We start from the raw sequence: 22013 nt of genomic DNA on the forward strand, positions 1-22013 counted from the left end.
GCGCGAGGGAGGGGCGAGGGGAGCGCCAGCGAGCGGGAGAGGGAGCCGGAGAGGAAGAGGGAGAGGGCGAGGCGCGCCTGGCGGCCGGGTTGGCTGCGGCCGCCCAGAGGCTCCTGCCAGTCCTCCCACCGACTACACCCCGGGAAGGAGGAGCTTCAGGCGCGCACAAGGCGTCAGAATCCTCAATTTCCAACTTAGCATCTTGGCAGGACCTTTGCGAAGCCAAAAGCAGAGCCCCCCAGTGCAAAGAGCGAGGGGGAAAAAGAGAAAGCAGCAAGGGAGGGGGGGAAACCCAGCCGGGGCGAGCGAGGCGCGCAGAGGAGCGGGCTCGGCGGTCGCAGCCGGAGGCGCGCGGGAAGCGAGCGAGGAGGCGCCGCGGGCCGGAGCCCGGAGCCGGGGCCCGAGGAGCGGCGGCCCGGGGCAGCCGGAGGCCAGGTGCCCGCCCGCTCGCCCTCGCAGGGCGCCGCCCGGCTCGTTGGCGGCCGCGGCGCGGCGCGCCCCATGCCCGTGTGTGGCCATGTCCTACCCGCAGGGCTACTTGTACCAGCCGTCCGCCTCGCTGGCGCTCTACTCGTGCCCGGCGTACAGCACCAGCGTCATCTCGGGGCCCCGCACGGATGAGCTCGGCCGCTCGTCGTCGGGCTCCGCGTTCTCGCCCTACGCCGGCTCCACCGCCTTCACGGCGCCCTCGCCGGGCTACAACTCGCACCTCCAGTACGGCGCCGACCCCGCGGCCGCCGCCGCCGCCGCCTTCTCTTCGTACGTGGTGAGTGAGCGGGCGCCGCGGCGGGCGAGGGCTGCGGGGGCCGCGCGGGGCGGGCGGGGGCTGTGGGGCACACGGGCTCGGCGCCCCCCGGACCGCCCCGCCAGGCCTCGAGGCCCCTGCAAACTTGGGCGATTGTCTCTCTCGGCGTCGCCCGGGCCCCGGGCTCAGGAGTTGCTCGGAGGGGAGAGCCGCGTCTCGCTCGGGTCGCTGAGTTGGCTGAAAGGGGTTTTTGGGGAGAGCTCGCTGCAATTAAAGAGCAGCGTTTGGTTCAAACGTGAGCTCCAGGCCGCCCTGCAAATTTTATTTCACTTAATTTTTTTGGTTTTGCCATTTTGGAAAAGTAGCTCAAAAGAAATAGACCCGAAATCTGAGCAGAAGCGTGCTAAGTCGATGTAAATGTGTTTGGCCTCGCCTTTAATTAGTCCTCCAAAATGTTGCAAATCCGTAATCCTATCTTCGCAATCCGATTTGGAGGTATTAAATTTCTGAAAAGTCGGCCGCGCTGCGGTGCATCCGGGATTTTTCGGCCGGGTACACTTTCTGGGAAAGCGCCGTGGCTTCGGTTTTGGGTAACGTTTTTGGAGGGGTGGGAGTCCCGGGACAAGAGTTAGCTTTTCGTTTGCCTTTCTCTGGGGGGGAAAAAATGCCTTGACTTCCCTTGTTCTCCCGCCTTGCGCCTAACGTGCAGCCACCCGGGCGCGGAGCGCAGAGTCGCCGCCGCTGCCCAGGCCTCTCTCTGGGTGGAGGGCCTGGCCTCGGTGGCCAGATCTGCGCACGGGGGACGGACGTGCCCAGGCAGACGGGGACCAACAGGGTGCCGCGGAGGCCAGGAGGACTTCAAGCGCCCCCGAAGGACCAGATTCAGGAGTTGGTGCCCCCGCTGCCTTCCGAGGAGGAGGAGGAGGGTTTCCCCTTGGGTCTGAGCCCGCCAGCCCTACCTCGGGGGAAGCCAGAGTTGGGGCCTCGCAGCCGGCAGATCCCTGGGCGCAGGGAAAGTGTGCCTGGGTAGCCCAGGTGGCACTGGGGACCACGGCCCACGCTCACCTTCTCTTCGCCTGTTGCCTGCAGGGCTCTCCCTACGACCATACACCGGGCATGGCAGGCTCCTTGGGGTACCACCCATACGCGGCGCCCCTGGGCTCGTATCCCTACGGGGACCCCGCGTACCGGAAGAACGCCACGCGAGACGCCACCGCTACGCTCAAGGCCTGGCTCAACGAGCACCGCAAGAACCCCTACCCCACCAAGGGCGAGAAGATCATGCTGGCCATCATCACCAAGATGACCCTCACCCAGGTGTCCACCTGGTTCGCCAACGCGCGCCGGCGCCTCAAGAAGGAGAACAAGATGACTTGGACGCCGCGGAACCGCAGCGAGGACGAGGAAGAGGAGGAGAACATTGATCTGGAGAAGAACGACGAGGACGAGCCCCAGAAGCCCGAGGACAAGGGCGACCCCGATGGTCCCGAAGCAGGTTGGTGGACACGGGAAAGGGAGTGTTGAACGGGAGTAAGAAGGAACAGGGGGGCCTGACGAGGGGGCGCACAGGGTTTGGAGGATGGGGGCAGGGGTCTTTGCCTGTGCGGGCGGGGACCTGGGCCCCGCCGCGCGGCCTCCACGCCCTGACGGCCTGGGTTTCGCCCGCAGGAGGAGCGGAGCAGAAGGCGGCTTCGGGCTGCGAACGGCTGCAGGGGCCGCCCACCCCCGCCGGCAAGGAGGCCGAGGGCAGCCTCAGCGACTCGGATTCGAAGGAGCCGCCGTCCGAGGGCCGCCTCGACGCGCTGCCCGCGCCCCCCCGCGCCGGCGGGCCCTCCCCGGCCGGGCCGGCGGCCTCGCGGCTGGCCGAGGACCCGGCCCCTCACTACCCGCCGGGCGCGCCGGCTCCGGGCCCGCACCCCGCCGCGGGCGAGCTGCCCCCCGGGCCCGGCGGGCCCTCGGTCATACACTCGCCGCCGCCGCCGCCGCCGCAGGCGGTGCTTGCCAAGCCCAAACTGTGGTCTCTGGCAGAGATCGCCACATCCTCGGACAAGGTCAAGGACGGGGGCGGCGGGAGCGAGGGTTCTCCATGCCCACCGTGCCCCGGGCCCGTGGCGGGGCAGGCCCTGGGGGGCAGCCGCTCGTCGCCCGCCCCGGCGCCTTCGCGCTCGCCCTCGGCGCAGTGCCCCTTTCCAGGCGGGACGGTGCTGTCCCGGCCCCTCTACTACACGGCGCCCTTCTATCCCGGCTACACGAACTATGGGTCCTTCGGACACCTTCATGGCCACCCGGGGCCCGGCCCAGGCCCCACAGCCGGTCCGGGCTCGCATTTCAATGGATTAAACCAGACCGTGTTGAACCGAGCGGACGCTTTGGCTAAAGACCCGAAAATGTTGCGGAGCCAGTCCCAGCTAGACCTGTGCAAAGACTCTCCCTATGAATTGAAGAAAGGTATGTCCGACATTTAACGCGGGCTGCGTCGGTCCAGGACTTTCCTAATTTATTAAAAAACATGGCCTTGGCAGTTATTTTTCCATCAACGAGAGAGAAAAACAAAACTCCCCCTCCTATTAAAAAGTTTATAGTTCGTGGAGGTGAATGACATAAAAATGTAAACATCTCCACGCGCAGAAAAATGTCTTAACCAACCGAAAAGAAAAATTAAAAAAAAGGTTTGTATTAAATCTTATTCTGTATATTTAATGTAGCATTTTTGTATTTAAATTGATAATTCAGTATCTTTGAAGTAAATTATGAAATTAAGACACCTGTACAGGCATTTAATGTTTTTTTTGTAATATAAATATATACATTTGTGTTTCCCCCAAAACTGTTTCATAGTTTAAAAATACAAGTTTAATTTAATTTTTTACACCTATTGATTTTTCTGGGTATGAGCTAAAGTATTATTACAGAAAGGAAACAGGTTATACTCTTAGATTTAAAAAAATCAAAGAAACTGCAGCCGCCTTTGTAAAATGCAAAATATTTAATTAAAAGAGATTTTAACATAATCAGAGCCACTCATTACTTTTTAGAAGCCTCAATAAACTGTCCATCGCCTTGGACAAAAGGTGCGAACTGCAACTTTTTTTCGAAGTGGAGAATCGAAGCTTCTACAGGACCTCAGGGTGCCAGGGGGAGGCCATAATTAGGCTGCAAGCTCCCGGGAACCTGGCGCTGCCCGGAGTGCAGATTTGGATCACTGATGCGGGCTGCTGGGGGGAGACTGGACCGTGGAGGAAGGAGGAGAGAGACTCAAGTGTGTGCCCAGGAGGGAGAAAAGATGGCAAAGCCAGCTAGAGACACGCACCACCCGAGCTCCATCGCTTAACCTAATTATTTCCAATCAGTGTCGTGTTTTATGCAAAGCAATCAGCTGGTGAACTTTGCTAATGAGTTCGATTTTATGCCGGATTTAGCCCTTATTACTATTTCAAAGGTGCTGTGGGCTAATGCGAGCGGGGAGCGGTAGGGGATGCCAAGGAGAAGGCATTCCCAAGTCACTGTCTTCTCTACCCCTTCAAAATTGGGCATTGATCTCCTCGTTGGATTTGATTAAGTTAGTAAATGCTCCATCCGCGAGGGTGCGGGTGGTAGGCGGCCCCGTAGAGCCCCGCGCAGCCGCGGGGCTGGAACTGCGGGACCAGCGAGGGGACGGTTCCCCCCTTTCACAGGTAGGTGTCACACTTGTCCTGAATTACAAGCCTGCACTTTGCAGACTCGGAGATTGGAGAGAGAGACGGCGGAAGGGGGCGGGGGGACGCCCCAGGCGCTTGGAGGAAGCGTGGGGAGGCCCGCATGAACCCGGAGAACCCCCCGGCCCCCCACCAGGGGCCCCTTTTTGGACAAGTGGCATTCAAAATTTCGAGGACGTTTGCCTAGATAATGAGGCCGTTGTGGACTCTAGCAGGCTTGTCGTCGCTTTAGCACTTTTCTCGTGTCAGATGCGAGTCCGAGCAGCTACGAAAGTATTTTTGAGGTTTTATTTTCTCATTTTAATCCCGCACATTTCATCTCAAAATGAAAAGCCAGGATGCGTCTCAATCCCAAATGAGGAGGAGGCAGCGCCCCGCGCCGAGGCCCGCCAGCACTGCCAGTGCTCGCGTCTCTGTTTTGCGCCCGAGATGTGGAACCGCGGACGGGTTTCACTTCGTGGGAAATTTTCGGTGGTCGGGGGAGGGGAGGGTTTCCAGCAAAAACTTACTCCAGCGCGGGGAATTAATTTGCTCTATTAAACCCAAGCCTGAGTGTAGAGAGAATGTGTTTGCACATAACACTGGTTTAATTAGGCTAAATCAAAATGCACATATTTGCATTTGTACTCAAGATTACTTTAACCCTACTTGGTTTTTTAAACACACCCCAAACTTCACCGGAGGTTTTACTTTTGCTAGTTTTTTTTTTTTTTCAAACCTGCAACGGGGCTCCTTTAGCTTATACGAATTTAAAGAAGTTTGAAAGCTGCATTGTCCAGATGTTTTTGCGAACAGCAGTCGACTTCAGAGTTTAAATTAGTGAGAAAATTCATGCAGGGAAAATGATTTCAAAGCTGGAAGTGCGAATGATTAAATATGCATGAGACGATCGTATTTTATTTTGTCCCTTTAATTATAAATGATTTTTTTAAACAATTGAATTCCAGAGATGACTCGCCCAACCCCCCGCGCCCCAGCCCCCTCCGTCCACCCCCTGACAGCCTCATTCACAATCAGCTTTTTCCCCCCTGTTGAATATGCAGCCCCAGGAGTCACCTTGTCTTCTAGAAAAGTCAGAAGAATAGGCCAGTCCCCTTCTCTTAAGAGAGAGTTTAAGGACGACATCAGCTCTGCGGGGTTTTGGAAGCACTGGCCCTAAACCCTGCCCAACGATTCTGAAAAGAAAATTACAGGCCTCCTTGTGTTCCCCGGAATATGCAAATGGCGCGGCGCGGGCCTCCCGAGTCTGCTCGCCACAGCCCGGGGCTGGCAGCCGAGCGCCCGGGGGCCGCCTGGGAACGGGGACCGCGCCGGGGAGCCCGCAGCGGTCCTCCCCAGCGAGGGGCCGCGCGAGGAGCCTCCCGGCCGGGAGCGAAACCGCCAGGGGCTGGCAGGCTGTGCCAGGGTCGCTGCCCCCTGCTCGCATCCTTCCGCCCTTGGCCCCGGCAGGGTCTACGGTTTTCTTTGCGTACTTCATCTTGAGAACAAGCCCCCAATTAAGTTTCAGGTTCTCTCCTTTGCGGAGCTGGGTTGCGGTGGCCAGTGGCTTTTCTGGTGTCTAGAGACTTCTCACGTTGGGGGAGGCCTGCCGGGCAGATCGGGGTTCGGGCATTTAAGAACTGCCGCCCGCCTTTAATCCCAGAAGTAGTTTTGTGTCTTTACAGCCCCAAATCCCGCCTCGAGCCTCCGCTTGGCCGCGTCTTGGGCCATCTCGAAGGGGATGTGTCCTGGAGGCACTGGGGTCGGAGTTTTTCCCAGGCTTGGACTGGCGCGCGGAAATTGCGGGAAGCAGCGCCTGAGACACCTCAGTGTTGGGGCTGCGCCGGCGTTTGCCACCTGCGCTTGGCTGCGCCGGTTCCGGCCCTCAAGGAGCGCCTAGCTTGGCACTCAGGGACTAGGAGGCGCTGAATCCCTGGCAGCAGGGGCTGCAGGATCACTGAGTAGGGTCTATGCAGTCAGCCCCCTGAGGCAGCGCCAAACTGGGGGCGCGCTGGGTCCCTCCCTTACCCCTCTCTGCGGGGCCCAATCAGTTCATGGGATTTGGGGCCGAGGAGCCCCGCCAGGTCCCGAGGACGCATACGCGGACATTGAGGCGAGGCTGCGGAAGGGGGCCTTCAGCTTTCCACTCCTTGGCTCGGGGTGCCAGCGTGCGAAATGTTCTTCCCCCGCCTGGGTGCGGGGCCTGCATCGAGGCCTCCTGGTTAGCAAACCCCTCGGGGCCTCTCGTTCCGCGTGGTGCGCGCAGCTCTTCGAGCCTGGAAGGTTAGGGGAGGGTCGTGCGTGCGGTTTCAGAACGGACCGTGCCTCCCAGCCCACCTGTCCCCCACAACTAGCTGCCAACGCTGGAGGAGGCACCAGCACCGAATAGCGCTTTGCAAAGCGCCCAAAGAGAAAGGAATGTGGTTGCGCTCCCGAGAGGGAGGCCGGCGCCAATGCAGTTTAGGAAGGGCGCCGCCTACTGGGCCCCGGGCGCCACGCGGTTCACAGAGAGCGGGAGTTGGGTGAGACCCGGCTATGCCCCCCACCCACCGCCCGGCTCTAGTTCTGAACCCTAAGAGGGGTCAGACTTAAACTGTTCCGTCACCTCACTCGCTGCGGCCCGGGACCCAGGACCCAGTTAGCACTGGGGATTTGGAGAGCAGCGCCCGCGTCTAGAACAGGTTTAACCCTACGGATTCCTGCCACGGCTTGGCACAGCCTCGAAAACCGGGCGGCAAGCAATTGAGAAATACGCCGACGACGGGAACAGCCTGCCGGTGGGGGCTGCAGCCGTGCGCAGCCGGGCGGCGCGTCGGTGCTCCGCTTGGCTTCAGGTGCACGCGCTTCCGGCTCTGCCGGCCTGTCCACGCCCGGGCTCTGGACCCCGCGCCGTTTCCATTTGCGGTTTGGCGCATCCCAGGTCTACAGCGCAACCGCGCCCCCAAAGACCGTCTCTGTCTTTCGGGCTGTGGGTTGGACATCTATAGGCAAAGGAAAAACAAACAAAACTACTCTCCAATTCTTCAAACCCTCCTATTTCGAAAGCACCTTTATTGAGGTCGGCGTGGCAAAACAGGAGGTGCTCCCCTGGGCGTCCCCCTTCACCCCCGCAGATGCGCTAACGGGTGCTATCAATTGGTCTCCCTCTGGTGCAGGGATATGGGGGGAAAGCAGGAGCGCGCCCGTGGCCTGGCTTTTCGCCTCCGTCACCACTCCGCCATCGACCAGGAGGAAAATCGGGCCTGACTGGGACCTTGCCGCCTGCCCTCCTCCCACACTGGCCAAAGTTGCAGGACTGTCCCTAGACCCACTCCGCGGGTCTCCGTTTGTGACCGGGCCGGAGCTGGTCTCCTGTTCGTTTTCGCGCTAAATGCGACTTGGATCCCGGGCACAAGGCGGGGCCCGGGTTGTGGCCTAAAAGATGATCTCCTCAGGGGCGGGGATGCAGCTCTGGCTGCATCCCCTGCGCTGGCCGGCCCCTCCCGGCCATTGGAGGGTCTCTGGCCTCCTGTCCGCCACAGGCCCCGGTCCTGGGTCCCCAAGGCCGCCCGCCCCGCCGCGCTCGTTTCCGGCTCCCGGACGAGCCCGGCGCGCCCAGACGCCACTTTTCCCAGTGAAATCTGCTTTTATTTGCTCCGAGCAAACCCCGGGCTCTCAGCGCTCCCGCCTGATGGATGCAAATGTAAATGTGCACTTATTTAATTGGATCAGGCCCCAAGATAAAAGAGATAAACGGCTCCCCGTTTGCTAACTTATTTTCCGAGGCATGCAGCGCCGCGTGGAGGGGAAGCTAATGAAGGGGATGCGCCGTGCTCGGCGTTCGAGCTCTCCGCGGCCGGCGCGCGCTGGCCAGCCAGCGCGGTGTGGGCTGTGCCTCCTCGTTGACCTCCTTTGCGTGGGCCCTGCCCGCCAGGTAGGGTCCCCGTGGCGCCTTCTGTGCACCGAGACAGGAAAGGGAGATGACGCGGCGTTGGCTTAGCGCTTGCAAATACCTCACCCCTCGCACAATTTTCTCCGGCTTGTTCCCCTCTCCTTTCTTATCCAACTCCCAGTGCTGGAGCCATTCCGGCCGGGCCCATTCGATAGAAAAGCCTTTCTTGCTCACCTCCCCAGGCATCATCTTTCACCCCAGGTGGTGGTTTCAGAAAGACGTGAGGGCCATGAAAAACACTAGGCGCGTCCACGTGGGCCACCAGGGCCCCGTGGAGCCGCTCTTTAGACGGAAGGATCCTCTTCTCTGTTCCCTGACGGCCGGCTTTTGCAGCCTGGGGTTTCTTTGAGAATCCGCAGGAAGCCATGGATAACTCCCTCCCTCCTGTAATGCAGGCACGCAATACACACAGCCCTTCAATAATTTCAAGGGGTCGCGGAACCCCGACATCCAGACATTAGGAGGATAAAGAGCTGCCTGGCTCTTTCCTCCCTGGGGCTGGAGTGCCGAACTTCAGCGCCCGCGCGTCCTCCTCCGCCACCCTCAAGTTCGTTGCCAGTTTGGGGCCTCGGTTTTTCCCGCGAAGTTTCTCTTCTGTTCAGAAGGTCTGGGGAGGAGGTCGGGGTGGGCGAGGACCAGAGGCTGGACGAGACGACCTGCGGAGCATGGGTGCAAAGAAGCCTGGGAATGGGGGCGCCCTAGACGGACACCCTCGCCAGGTAGTCCCCCGAGACTAGGTCAGGCAGGGCTGGGAGGGCTGGGTGAGGCCCGGCCGCGTCCCGTCCCCAACGCGCTGATGGATTGGCTTGTCAGGAGAGCTCCGTGCGCGGAGCCCATCAGAAAGCACTTACCTCGCTAAACTGAAATTACTGTCTTTTCAGGGGCTAATTTGTGTAACTCCCATGGAGGGGCTTGGAGGGGGTTTGATGAGGCATAAAATGATGATTAATGAATTTATTGGCCGCTGCTCATCAAACAAGGGCTGGAGAGCTCTGGGCTGCACCGTGGCCTGGCTGCGGAGCTCGTCACAGCTGGGGTCCGGCCTCCGGGGCTCAGCGCCTGCAGGGGTTTCCCCCAGCATCAGGCGTGGACGCGGGGCGCTTTCCTTGACCTTAGCTGCTTTCCTCCGAAGGGCCCGGATTCGGGGCGCAGGCTCCAGCCGTGCCGCCATCGCCCCCTGCGGGCCGGCTGCTCAGGCCTGGGGGAGGCCCGGGCTCCGGTGGCTGCAGGCCCTGAGCGGATGAAGGCCTCTCTGGACTGACTGTGACCAGAGCACCCCAGGCAGCGTGGAGATGGAGACATGCGCTGTTGTCCAGAGACGTTAAGGCTTACTAGTTGGGTGCTTGGGCCTTGGTGGCTCGGTCCTACCTCTGCAACCTACTAAGCTGTGTGTCTTGGATAGATCAAATGACCTCACTGAACCTCATCTCTAACACGGGGTGGGTGTTAACTAGTGGGTGGCACAGAGTTGCCCTTCAGTATAGTTATTAGGGTCACGCTCTCTTAAGACTCCACTGTGGACACTAGCCAAGGCCCTGGGTAAGCGGTAGCCATTGAAGACAGAGGATTTGGGTTCTGACTTGGGGAGAATCCCACCAGAATGGCTGATGTCCCTTAGCACTTCCCTCCTACCCTCCGCCTGCTCTGGCTACGTCACTCCCTGGTGCTTGATGGGAAGACACTGGGGCGCCTGGGGAGGCTGTTAGACAGGGGAGCGGCCTGATCCGAACTGAGCTTTCTGGAGATGACTCGACCTGCCTGGGGGTAGAATCCAATGTCAGGTCAGTCCACAGGACAGTTCAGAGCTCCTCCTGCTCATAACCCCCTTGGTCTGTGGCTCTGTCTTTTGGAATCTGTCCACAAGGGCCTTTCAACTCCTTCCCCTGGTCTCCTTCCAGAACCTGCAGCCCCTGAACTTATCGGTCCAGCTGGGACTCTACCTCCCCGCCTGCACCCCCGCAGTGCCGCCCCTCATCTCCCAACAGTCGGCTCTTCCTTTGACCCCCCAGGACACCCTGCCCTGCTGGAAAGACCCCGGCACTGACCTCTCCAGTGGAATGCTGAGGCTGGCCTCCATGTCAGTGCCATTCCACGTAAGCTGCTCCCTTCCCTTCCTCCAACATGTACTGATTGAGCACCTGTGATATCCCAGAAGCACTCTTCTCTGTGCCGATGGATGATGCAGCGATAAGCAACACAAAGTCCCTGCCCTCTGGGAGCTTACATTTTAGAGGGGGAGACAGAAAGAAGACAACCCAGTGTGATAACGGCTTATCCCAATATCCAGGTCATGAGTGTTAAGGGAAAAATTAAGGTGGGTAAGGACATGAAGGGCGTGTGCTCTTTTAGCGAGGGCAGTCTTGGAAGTGTCCCTAGGGAGGTGGTATTTGAGCAGAGACCTGAAAGAAGTTAGGGAATAGGCCTTGCAAATATCTGGGGAGAGCAAGTTCTGGGTAGAAGGAATAGGAAGTGCAAAGGTCCTGAGGTGGGAGCAGGTTTGGGCAACAGCAGGGAGACCTTCGTGGGAGGGGATGAGGCCAAGGCGAAGCCAGGTTGTATGGGGTCTTGTAGGTCCTGCTGAGATCTCTGGGTTTTATGATAAGAGAGAGAGGGGGAAGAGAATGAGGGTTTTGAGAAGAGTGACAGGATGTAATTTATGTTTTAAAGGCATTCTCAGGTATGAGGAGCTAAGACGCGGGGAGGCAGGCCATGAGGAGCAGCAGGGACCAGTTAGGAAGCTGATAGAGAATCCAGGAGGAGGTGATGCTGCCTTGGACCAGAGTGGCGGCCAGAGGGTGGGGAGAAGTGGTCAGGTTCAGGCTACCTGTTGAAGGTAGAGACAACAGGCTTTGCTGATGGATTGGAGTGGGAGACGAGAGGAGGGGGGTTCCAGATGCGTCTGTGGCTTGGGCCTGAGCACCCAGGGGCATGGTGCAGCAGGGTGGAGAGCGTGCCATTTGCTGAGATGTCAAACAGTAATGGAGGAGCAGGGGTCTTTTTTTTTTTTTCAGGGGGGGGAAGTAAGATGCTCTTCAACCTGCCCTTTGGGTTGGTTGGCTTGGAGACCCCCCAGTCCCTTGGCACTCCTGGCCATGCTGGGTATCTGGTGGCCGAGTCCACAGAGTCCAGCACAAACCCAAGAGGGAGCAGACCCTTCCTCCTGAAACCAGAGATCTCAGTGTTCTCTGACCCCCACATCTCTCCTTTAATTTCTGCTTTTACTTATTTTTTTAACCAGTGGAGAAACTGAGGTTCTGAAAGTGGAAACGACTTCCCCAAGTTCACATGTGAGTTTCCAGGCAGAAGCAGATCGGAAGCCCAGGTCTCCTGACTCTTAGGCCGCGTTCTCCCTCTGCCTCACCCGAGCTCAATTCTCCGGGATATCTGTATTTCAACAGAGAGCTCCTGAAACAAAATGCCTTAACAGAGAGGAATGAATTTATAATGGTGGAATCTCAGACACTGTGACAGGCTGTCAAGGGAGATATTTTTAGGCTGGGCTAAGAAACATCTTAGCCCTCCTCGGATGCTGCTGGAGGCCCGCTGCCTCCTTGGGACTCCGTGCATGAAGTACAGATGAGGGAAGAGCCAGGAGTGGACCAGCCCTCCCCACTCTCAGCAGCAAGGAGGCACTGGGACGGCTGCCCCTGCTGGGGAGTGGTTTTTTTCCCTAAATAATTGCTATCTGAAAAGATTTCTCATTTCTCCTGCTGGAAGCGACTGTCTGCCCACCCACAATTATCTCATATAGTACAAGCAAAAATTAATATTCCTTTGCCCATCATTTTACAGAGAAAGTCCTGTCAAACAAAGATTTGGGTTGGGGGCAAGGCCCAGAATCATGGGTCTTTCATGCATTTATTGTGAATTTCTTTTTTTGTTTGTTTTGATGTCTCAGCCTGACTGTTTTTCCCTCAACCCTTTTCTTGAGTCTTTGTGTTATATATATGGTCGTCATCTTGGGGATTTTTTTCTGTAAAACTATCAGTGGCTTTTGTCCCCAGGGGAACCCACAGGCCCTTAGGAACAGCATCTCGACATCTTTCAAACAGAGTGAGACATCTGTTAGCCCGGATTCCAAATACCCTCACGGTTCCAGAACAGCCCAGACGCCTTCCCAGCGAACACGGTTTGACATCAGACTTACCACACAGTTGTCATTTCTGAGACTTTTTTTTTTAGATCCAAACCGCAAGGTTTTTTTTGTTTGTTTGTTAGTTTTGTGTGCCTTCTATTTGTATCCAACATCTAAATCCAAACCCTGTGGTCATAGGTGGCTCTTTTTCCAAATACTCATACGTGCAAAGATGTTCATTGGTAGTTGAGGACTGATTTTCCTGGATCACATAAAAAAGTGGATTAGTGGCAAGGTGGAGAAAAGGGCTCATTTGGAATAAACACCACCTCTTTGCTGTTAGGAAGAGTGTGGCAGAAAAATCGTTGGCCTGGTTTATTTTGGTCGGTGGAGTTCTTTCTCTCTCCAGATTTTTTTTTCTTTCTTCCTTTCTTTTTTCTTTTTAATTTTCCCTTTTAATCTGGTAAATGCCTGACAGGTCCTAGAACCTGTAGGAGGGATGTCTGGGAAGGCTCCAGAGCACTCAAGACTGCGAAGAATGAGCCGTTTCTTTGCTGAATGTTCCTCAAAACTTACTCCTTCGAGCCCCACCCTCCACATCCTTATCATAGCCTCTGATATTGAAATTGCTATTTACAGAAGAGTTTCCCTCGAATTTTGTCACCATTTACTAATTTTGAAAGGAATATTTAGACTGCCACTGTAAGTGAAAATCTTTTATCACTTGCCATCAACAGAAAACAATTATGAAAAACCAATTAATTCAATAAAGTTCTTTCTCCTGGGCTTTGAAGGCGACTGGCATCTCTCAGGGGCTGTGTGCCCCTCGAGGTTTCCCTAGACCGACTCCTTCAGCTCTGCAGGCTGCCCTCAAAGTCATGTGGGCCACGCAAGCGTCACTTCTCCGCCACCCAGAATCGTCCGCGTTCCCCGGAGATGTGCTTAGCACACTTGGAAAGATGGTAACTGCGCACTTTACAGAGAGGGGAGCCGAAGCCCTGAGAGGTGAAGCAACTTGCTCAAGATGGCGCAGCTGGCTGGGGACAGAGCCAGTGTGGCTGCCTCCGCGTCCCCACCCTGCTCCCGCACACCCCTTTCTTAATAAATCCCTTGCGCTCTAACCCTCATCTCAGGGCGTGCTTGGAGGGGGCAAAATGGGAGGATTTCATAAACCTGCTGAGCTATTGTTCCTTGCATCCCACTCGTTCTGCAGGGCCAGACCCTTTTGTCCTGTCTGGGGGCTCACTCATTGGGGTAAGAGGCCAAGACCTGCCACCCAATATGGTTTTTGACACCACAGAGGACTCTAGTCCTTATCCTTTCCTTCTGCAGGGGGAGAGGGGGGCTGGAGCGTCCAGCCCGGAGACGAGTTTGGGGGGTGCTGCTTGAGAGGGTGGGTGCCATCTCCCTGTGAGAGCTTTCTGCCCAGCAGTCCCTTACAGGTGTGGGGTTCCCATCCCACTGCCGTCCTTCTGGAGGCCAACCACAGGGACATGCGCTGACTGTTTAGTGCTGACGAGTAGGGGGCTGCTGGGTTCCTGACTGTAATGTCATTCAAAGCCACCCCCCCACCCTGTCCCTTTGGGCTCTCTTTTCTCCCTGGGCGGGGGCCTTTGGCATAGCTTGCTGATCAGCTAGGCCCTCCCCCACCTGCCCTGGAAGGCCTGCCAGGACCCTCTGCGGTGCTGCAGCACACCTGCCTTAGCATCCAGCCCCAGCTCTCACCGCTGCTCTGGGCCACACCTCCGACGGCTTGAATGTGTATCTCCAGGCCACAAGCAACTCAAATTCAAAATGTCCCAAAATGTTCAAACTGAAGTCACCCCCTACAATTCCTACCCTGACCCCAAGCCCAGACCTCTTCCCTTCCTTCATCCGGCCACCCACTGGAAGGACTTCAGAAACATACCCCACATGCATTCGCTCCCCAAGTCCCAAAGATCTTTCTGAGGGATCCCGTCGGATTGCCTTCCCTCCCCTGCACTAGTCTGAGCTTTTCACCTGTGGATGGACCATTGCATCCCCTCCTGGCGGTCTCCTGGCCCCAGTCATCTTTGCAGCACCAACGTAGAGCCCAAAGCCTGGTGTGTCCTGGGTATTCAGTACATGTTGATGGAACGAAAACAAATGGATGGGTCCCAAGCCAACATGCTTGTTTGTATTTTCTCACAGAAATATGAATTTTGAAACAGCTCTGGCGGCAGACAGATGTGAGTTCAAATCCTGCCCGTACTCTGTTATCTTGGGTGTGTTAGTGAGCCAGGTGAAATGACGGAGAATCTAAACAAGGTGGACTCTGGTGCCAGACTGGTTGGATTCCATTCCCATCTGGGCCATTTGCCTAGCTGTGCACCCCTGGGAAAGTTCCTTAACTTCTCTGAAATTCAGTGTCCTCATCTATAAACAGGGATATTAACAGTATCTACCTCAGACTTGAGGATTAAATGAGATAATGTAACCAAAGCCCACCAAAACTCATGGTTGACTCTCCATAATGTAAGCTCTTACCATTATTACTTGATAAATACGGTTTGATGTTGTTGAAAGTGACTTCATCTGAGAATTTCTAAAATTGCGTAGTGTGTTTCGCCCAGTTCTCAACTACCTCACATCTTTTTGCTGATCAGCAATAGTTAAGGTGTCTAGAGTTAAAAAAAAAAAAAAAAAAAAGCTTATTTTAAGAATCACTCCTTGGAACATTATTTCATTACTTAAACTTTCTGCTGACTCATCTGTTCCTTGGTAACTGAGTCTTTCTTTACCAATCACTTTAATTGCATCAATCACTCATTCCAAAAACTGCTGAGTAATGAGAAGTCCTGGGGGTGACACTGTGGACTTCTGTCACACAAGGAGGGACTTGTGGAGGTAGAACAGATTTTCCTTTCCTTTGCTTTCTTTTTTATAGCAGTCAGTACTTCAAACCAGGGAAATATGTGAGCTTTCATTATTTACTATCTGTGCGTCTCTCTCTCTCTCCTCTTTCTCTCTCTCTCTTTATAATTAGCCATCTTCATAGCAGGAGGCTTGACAATTCGTAATTTCTTGAGTGGAATGGAATGGACTTTCTTTCATCTGACATATCTTAGTCATAAGGCCCGTGTCTCCATCTTGGGGGTAAAATAAATGATGTTTGAGAATTCCAGCACCAATGCCTTGGCTAAAAGCTGCTATTTGCATCATTCAAGGGTTAACATATGACCTAAACAATTATTTTGTTATCTATAATAATAGCTACCTTGTTAAGTTCTTGGTATATGCCAGTGGTTGTACTAAAGTGGGTGTATGTTTACACACATCATCTCAGTGTGCCTCATCAAACTTATGGAGGAGGTACTATTCTTATCCGCATTTTACAGATGAAGAAACTAAGGCACTGAAAGGTTTATTTGCCTAGGTAGGTGTCAGTGTGAGACATAAACCTGGAAATGTCTGCCTCTCATTTCTGTGCCTCGATGGAGCTGGGAGGGAGCTGCTGGTTGCTCTTTGCTGCTTTAGACCTTAGCTGTTCTTCTGGCTGCTCCTGGCTCAGTCCTGCTGTGAGTAGAACAAGGTACCTGCTATTCGCTAAGCTTGAAATGCTATTTGATCTTGCAGGGAAGCCGTGATCCTCAATCTGGGCAGTGTAGGAAGTGGGGTGTGGTGGGGGCACGCACGTCACAAAACCTGGCCCCAAACTGCATGTTCTTCCCCTCCCCTCCCCTCCACACCCTGTGCTCTCCCTCCTGGACGGTGACAGCAGCCTCCTCATGGGTCTGTGTCTCAAGGCTCTCCCCCCATCTTTCCATCTACACACACTTCCCTTCTTAGCCTGGAGACTTAGAGTAACCCATCCCAGTCACCTGTCTAAATCCGTTTGCCCTTCAGAGATTGAGCTCAAGCGCTTCTAGAGGCTTCTAGGGCTTTTGCAATGGCTCCAGCCCACACTGCTTCCTCTCCATGTGGGGCTGCTGCTGAGGAAGAGGCAGCAGAGTGCGCCAGCTCTGGGGTCAGGAAAAGCTGGATTTATGTCCCACCTCTGCCATGTACCAGCTGTGTGACCTTGGGCAAGTGGCCTAACCTTTCTGAGCCTCAGTTCTGCCACAGTAAATTAATGATGATAATATCTGTGTCCCGGGAGTTTGGGTGGGATATGTGTGAGCATGTCTGTGGGGTGCTTTAGAAAGTCATTCATTCTAGCACTGCCCACAAAGCCAGTGTGTTCGTTGGTCACATATTGAGGGCCTGTGTGTGGGACTGGAAACAAGATAATTCCAAAAAGCACACATTTTTGTGAGCTCTGAACTGATCTTTCATCTTTGCACGTATAATCTGGTTCTGAGCTGTCCTGGTCTGTTGGTCTGGAGCCGGTACCATACTCTTTGTCTTGCTGTGGCTTTGCAGTGTGTCTTAAAATCTGGTAGGGCAGTCCTTACTTTTGCTTTTTTTTAAAAAAAAAACTATTTGACTTAGCTACTCAGGGGCATTTACTCTTCCAGGCAAATTTGAAGACGAGTTTGTCACGTGTTTAAATCATTTATCCTTCTACCCTTTCCCTCAACACTGTGCCAGGCAGAGTCTTAGCTTCAGGGTAATGGGAGTGAGAGCACCAGGTGATTCTCTGAGGATACGGGTGGAAGAAGTAATGAAGTGCCTGCCAGAGCTCCAGCAGGATCTGTCTCGGGCGCGCTGTCAGTCCTGAGCTGAACCTGAGGGTCCAGGTGTCTTCCCTCGGATGGAGGGGAGGAGCAAAGGCCCCTTGCGGCTCTGAAGCCCAGTGAGGGATGAGCTCCCTTCCTGCTCCTGGCTGGTAGTGCTCAGCTGTACCCGGTGCTCTTTGCAGGCTGCTTGAGGACTGGGGACTTCTGGTGTACCCACACCCAGGGAGGGGATTTCCTCACCTCGACTGGGGGCCCTCTGATGCCTCTGGCCCACTGCTGAGTCCTGACCTTCCCTGGTGGATGACAAGTGCAGGGGAGTCAGAGCTCACTGTGACTAAGGGTGCAGGCTGGGAGCCAGGCTGCCTGGGTTCCTGTCCTCTACACTCGCCTCCCACATGTCCCCCCTTAGCGAGTGGCCCCACCATCTAGCAACCTGGGAGCCAGTCTCAGCTTTTCCCATCTTCTCCAAATTGTCAGCCCCGGTCACCAAATCTGGATGCAGATTTGGTGGAATCAACATGCCCAGTTTTTACCTTGAATCTCGACTTCCCTTCATTCCTACCACTGTCACTGTCATCCAGGCCCTGTCATCGCTCACCTGCTCAGTGGCATCCCAGTTCTAGTCCCGCTCCCTGCAGTGAGCCAAGTTTCCCTACTGAAGATAGACAACTGCATACAAAGATAGACCCCTCTCCCCTCCCGGAAATACTCCATGGCTCTCTACTGTCCTCACACATGGTCCAAACTCCTGAGTACGATGCTCTTTCAAACTTCATGCTCTAAACCTGTAAAGCTGTTGCCATCTCTAGGCGCTATTTTGCCTCTGGGCCTTTGCACATCCTGTTGCCTCTGCCTGGTACGCCTGTGTTCTCATTCTCTACTCCCATCTTTCTACAGTCAACGCCTATGTAGTAAAAAGTCTGTGCTTAAAGCTCCCTCCTCCTCAGTCCTCTGCCCCTTTCTATGCTAAAGGTGTAAAGTAAGGGATAAGCAAAACTTACCAGCTGTGTGACCTTGAGTATTTAATTCGCCTCTGAGGCTCAGCTTATCCATCTGTAAAATGGGACACAATATAGAGATGAGTCTATTCCAGGTGGACACACTTTAAAAGTTAGTGTATGACCCACTGCCACATAGGATTGTTGAGAAGATTAAAGGAGGTTATTGCTGGCACATTTCACAGACCACTGGAGGAATAAACAGAGGCATAAAGCCCAGTCCTAGCCTTAAGGAACTTTCAGTGAGATCAGATTCATACCACCATGGCTGACAGCTCCTTGAGAGCCATTCGCTTCTTTCTTTTTTCCTGAAGGAACCCCAGCTTTATTTAGGGTGTCAATGTGCCAAGCCCTAGGGGATGGACCATTTATGCCTAGGCCAGTTGGGATAATTCCAGTCTCCTTTGCCAGATGTTCACTTTCCCAGCCTCCCTTGCAGCTAGGTGGCCATGTGACTGATTCTAGCCAATGAGACATGAGGAGACATCTACTAATCTTTCTGAATCTCAGTCTCTTCTTTTGTAAAATGAGGAGGTGGGATCAAAGATCAGTGATGTTTAATGCCCCTGCTTCTTCTTCTTTTTTTTTTTTTAAAGCAAAGGACTCCCTTTTTTGGTTCCAAAGAAATCTTACATGGAGTCCTAATATATCTAACAGACAAAGCACAGTGGCTCTAACTGAAAGGGAGACAGAGTGCAGGAACCTGTCCTCATCTTCGCTGGCAGCCCCATAAGCACGCCTCCAAAATGACACGTGGAAAACCGCTGGGTTGGAGGATCTCTACATCCAGTAGTGGACGTGTCTTATTTTATTTGTGTGTATTTTTGGACACTTATTCTAGTCCAGTATCCTGAATTTCCCTTGGGAACCACCTCTCCTCTCCTCCAGGTCCATATGCTTTTGATGAAGTTTATTTGGTTCTGGTTCCAGGACTAGACATATGATTTAGGCCTGCCCAACATTCCATCCCCCAGACACAGTGACTGGTTCAGGAATGTGCACATGACCCAATTTGGGCCAGTGAGATTGAGGTCTATAATTTTTATTAAATTTGAAGAGAAGGAGAGGCTTTCTTTTCCCATTGAACTTGAACCCCAGATTATGAAACCTTGAATGAAGTCCACATGGGAGGGAACAGAGCTGAGAGATGGAAAGGGACAAGATTTTAGAGACTCTGTGCCCTTGGATTAAGCATTGCCTGAAGACAGACAGATCTACTGCTGGACTTTTGGGTTTGTGAGTCAATAAATTCCCTTTTATTAAAGTAGTTTGAGTTTCACCTTCTATTTTTGCAACCCAAAGAGTCCCAACGCCTACAAATCCTTCCAGATCCGGAATCCTGGGATGCTCTAAGAGGTAGATATGAAGGCTGTTCACAAATGTCCCAGTCTTTCTCCTCCTGGGCTGATGTTGGGATTGTCCTTCCCAACTCACTCTGCATGAGGCATGGCATGCAATTTCGTGGGCAAAGGAAGGAAAACGTGTCACCTCCAGGTGGCTCTTTAAAAGTCAGTGCATGATTCACTTTCCCTCTCTTTCCTTCCCATAATGATGTTCCAGATGGCGGAGGCTCCATCGACCCGAGTCCCAGACTGAGGACAGCGTGGAGCAGAGACCCCTGCTGACCCTCGATGGATATGTACCATGAGCAAGAAATAAATTTTTGTTGTTTTAAACCATTGAGATTTTGGGTCATTTGTTATAACAGCATAACTTAGCCTGTCCTGAATAATATAAATATACTCAGAATTATTCTCCTCTTCCTCCTCCTTCCTCCCCCTCCTTCTCTCTCCTCTCTCTCCCATTGCTGCTTGCTCTGCCCTGCAGTCTTATATAACTCTATTTCTTAACTTATCTTCTGTCAACAGACTGTTAAAAGGCTTCCATGATTGCTCATTTATGGCCTTCCCAGTGGTATCCAAGTGGACGTTGGCAGGAGATAACCAGCCTGCCCCGACAAAGCTGTGCCCCTGGCATCACCAGCAGTGCCAGTCAATCACAGCTGTCAGTCAGTCATCCTCCCCAGCACTGGCCTCAGCAGGCCAACTTCCTAATCACACTCCTGGACTTACAGGGCTCTGAGTTCTGGAATAAAACCTTCTCTAGGAATTCCCATTCATTATCCTATGCAAATTAACAAGACCCAGAAAATTAACAAGATCCAGAGCATCACAACATAATGCTCTGCCAAGATGAAAAAAATTGACAACTAAAAAAATTATATACATTGGCCTTCATTGTGAATAAGAAATTTCTGGAGCTGATCAGTTAAGTAAGCCGAGGCACAAGATTCTGTAGCTGGGGTGGAGGTCTGGCCATGACTACATTCTTTGGAAAGCAGAAAAGCAGAAGTAAAACATTCCTAAAGCTCGAGAGTCATCATCATCATTAACATATATGACACTTATATAGCTCAGGAGTCTTAAACTTAACTGCCGACGGGGGACAGCCAGGCCATGTAGGTGGGCGAAGCAGGCACATGGGGGTGGTGGGCCTATAGGGAACTGCAGAGCGATACCTTTTCTGCATCCAGCTCTAGCTAATTGTCACCACGCAGGAATGCAGACCCAGTGTTGGCAGTTCTTTCGATTTTTTTTTTCAGGGAAAGTTGAAATCCATATAAATTGTCAACTATATCACATTTTTTCTGAAATACTATAAGGTCCAAACTGAATTGACGACCACAGGTAGAATGTTTGACAGGACATCCTATGCTCAACCTTATTCTCTCTTCCCATTCTGCATTACCTCCATTTTACAGATTTGGGAAACCGAGGCTCAGAAAGGTGAAGTGAGTCACCCAAAAGGACATAGTCAGACTCTAAAATCAATTCCATGTCTTCTGACTCCAACTCAACTACTTTCTCTTCCTCCTGTATCACAGCGATCTCCTCACGGCTCCCCGATGTGGCAGAGAGGTTAACTGTCTGCCAAAGATTTGCGCTCCCACTTCTAGAGTATAGGTTGCCGGGGGGAAGCAGCTACAAGCCAGGCCTGTACTTCCCAGCCTCTCTTCTAGATGAAGTCATGTGACTAGTTCTTGCCAACGGGACGCGATAGGAAGTGGTACATGTCATGTCCAGGCACCAGCAGTTCAGAAATGGGTGTGCCTTCACCACCCTCTCTTTCTCCCTCCACAGCCCCTTACAGATGAGCACAGACACCCGGGAGACCATCGTTGAAGGGGAAAGGACTGCAAGACGGAGTGAATCAGGGCTCCTGAAGCATCCTTTGGAGGAAAGCTACCTCCAACCGGGAGCATCCTTTTTGGACTTGACCTCAGGGATAAATAAACTTCCATTGTATTTGAGCCATTATACATTTTGGGTTTTATTTGTTACAACAACTAGTATTATCTAAACCATACAAATATGGATGGATTTTTAACAATCTTTCCTTTTTTCCCCTTCCTATATCATGGGAGGAGTTTGTAAGAGTCAGGGTCATCCATTTGAATCCAATGGGTCCTGGGTGAGAAAATGTCACAAATTAAGTTTGTTTCTGGGGATAGGGGTATAGTGGCCCTGAGTGTTGCTGCATCTTGTCCCCGCCCCACAACCTGGCTTTCAAGAGGGACTTGTGCGTGTTTCAGCTGGAGGTGAACATATTATCATTGAGCCCTCCTGGAGGAAGACGAAAGACAAAACAAGCATTTGGCCTGTCTGGGCCACACAACTCTCAACCAAGATAGGAGTCAACATGTTTGGGAACTTCAAAGACAGTGTGATATGTTAAGCATAAGGAGATTAACATTTACAAAGGTTTGCCTCTCGGCCTGTTCCCAGGAATCCAGCAGACAGAGCCAGAAGGGACAATTAACATCACCCATCACGCTGGGGTCTTCTGGCATCGCATCTTAGAAGATTTTCTTTTGAGCTTTCTGCTAGATTCAGGATGGAGGAGGTAAAGTCTGGTCTCCTATTTAAGCAAGAACCCTCCAGACAAGAGAG

General features: G+C 53.6%; 1 protein-coding gene across 4 annotated transcripts; it reads left to right on the forward strand.

Moving 5' to 3' along the window:
- The first annotated feature begins 39 nt into the window (after nt 1–39).
- IRX5 (iroquois homeobox 5) lies at nt 40–21382 on the forward strand. 4 transcript variants are annotated; one of them, XM_070261825.1, is made up of 5 exons: nt 40–766; nt 1835–2240; nt 2414–3193; nt 10249–10443; nt 19624–19746. In XM_070261825.1, exons 1-4 carry the CDS (start codon nt 518–520, stop codon nt 10392–10394), a joined length of 1581 nt encoding a protein of 526 aa, XP_070117926.1. In that variant the 5' UTR covers nt 40–517; the 3' UTR covers nt 10395–10443; nt 19624–19746. The 4 variants fall into 4 exon arrangements, with proteins under 4 accessions (XP_070117926.1, XP_023492771.2, XP_023492773.2 ...); XM_023637003.2 differs by lacking the exon at nt 10249–10443; XM_023637005.2 differs by lacking the exons at nt 10249–10443; nt 19624–19746 and adding an exon at nt 21204–21382 and having other exon boundaries at nt 41–766.
- Nucleotides 21383–22013: the final 631 nt, after the last annotated feature.

Source organism: Equus caballus, chromosome 3 (genome assembly GCF_041296265.1).
Source record: "Equus caballus isolate H_3958 breed thoroughbred chromosome 3, TB-T2T, whole genome shotgun sequence".
Lineage (NCBI taxonomy): Eukaryota > Metazoa > Chordata > Mammalia > Perissodactyla > Equidae > Equus > Equus caballus.

Excerpts from the sequence above, each read along its gene's own strand:
- IRX5 (XM_070261825.1), top strand. The coding sequence starts at position 518 with ATGTCCTACCCGCAGGGCTACTTGTACCAGCCGTCCGCCTCGCTGGCG. Across the intron at positions 767-1,834 it reads CCGCCTTCTCTTCGTACGTG|GGCTCTCCCTACGACCATAC; the intron begins GTGAGTGAGCGG and ends TGTTGCCTGCAG. Across the intron at positions 3,194-10,248 it reads TCCCTATGAATTGAAGAAAG|AACCTGCAGCCCCTGAACTT; the intron begins GTATGTCCGACA and ends GTCTCCTTCCAG.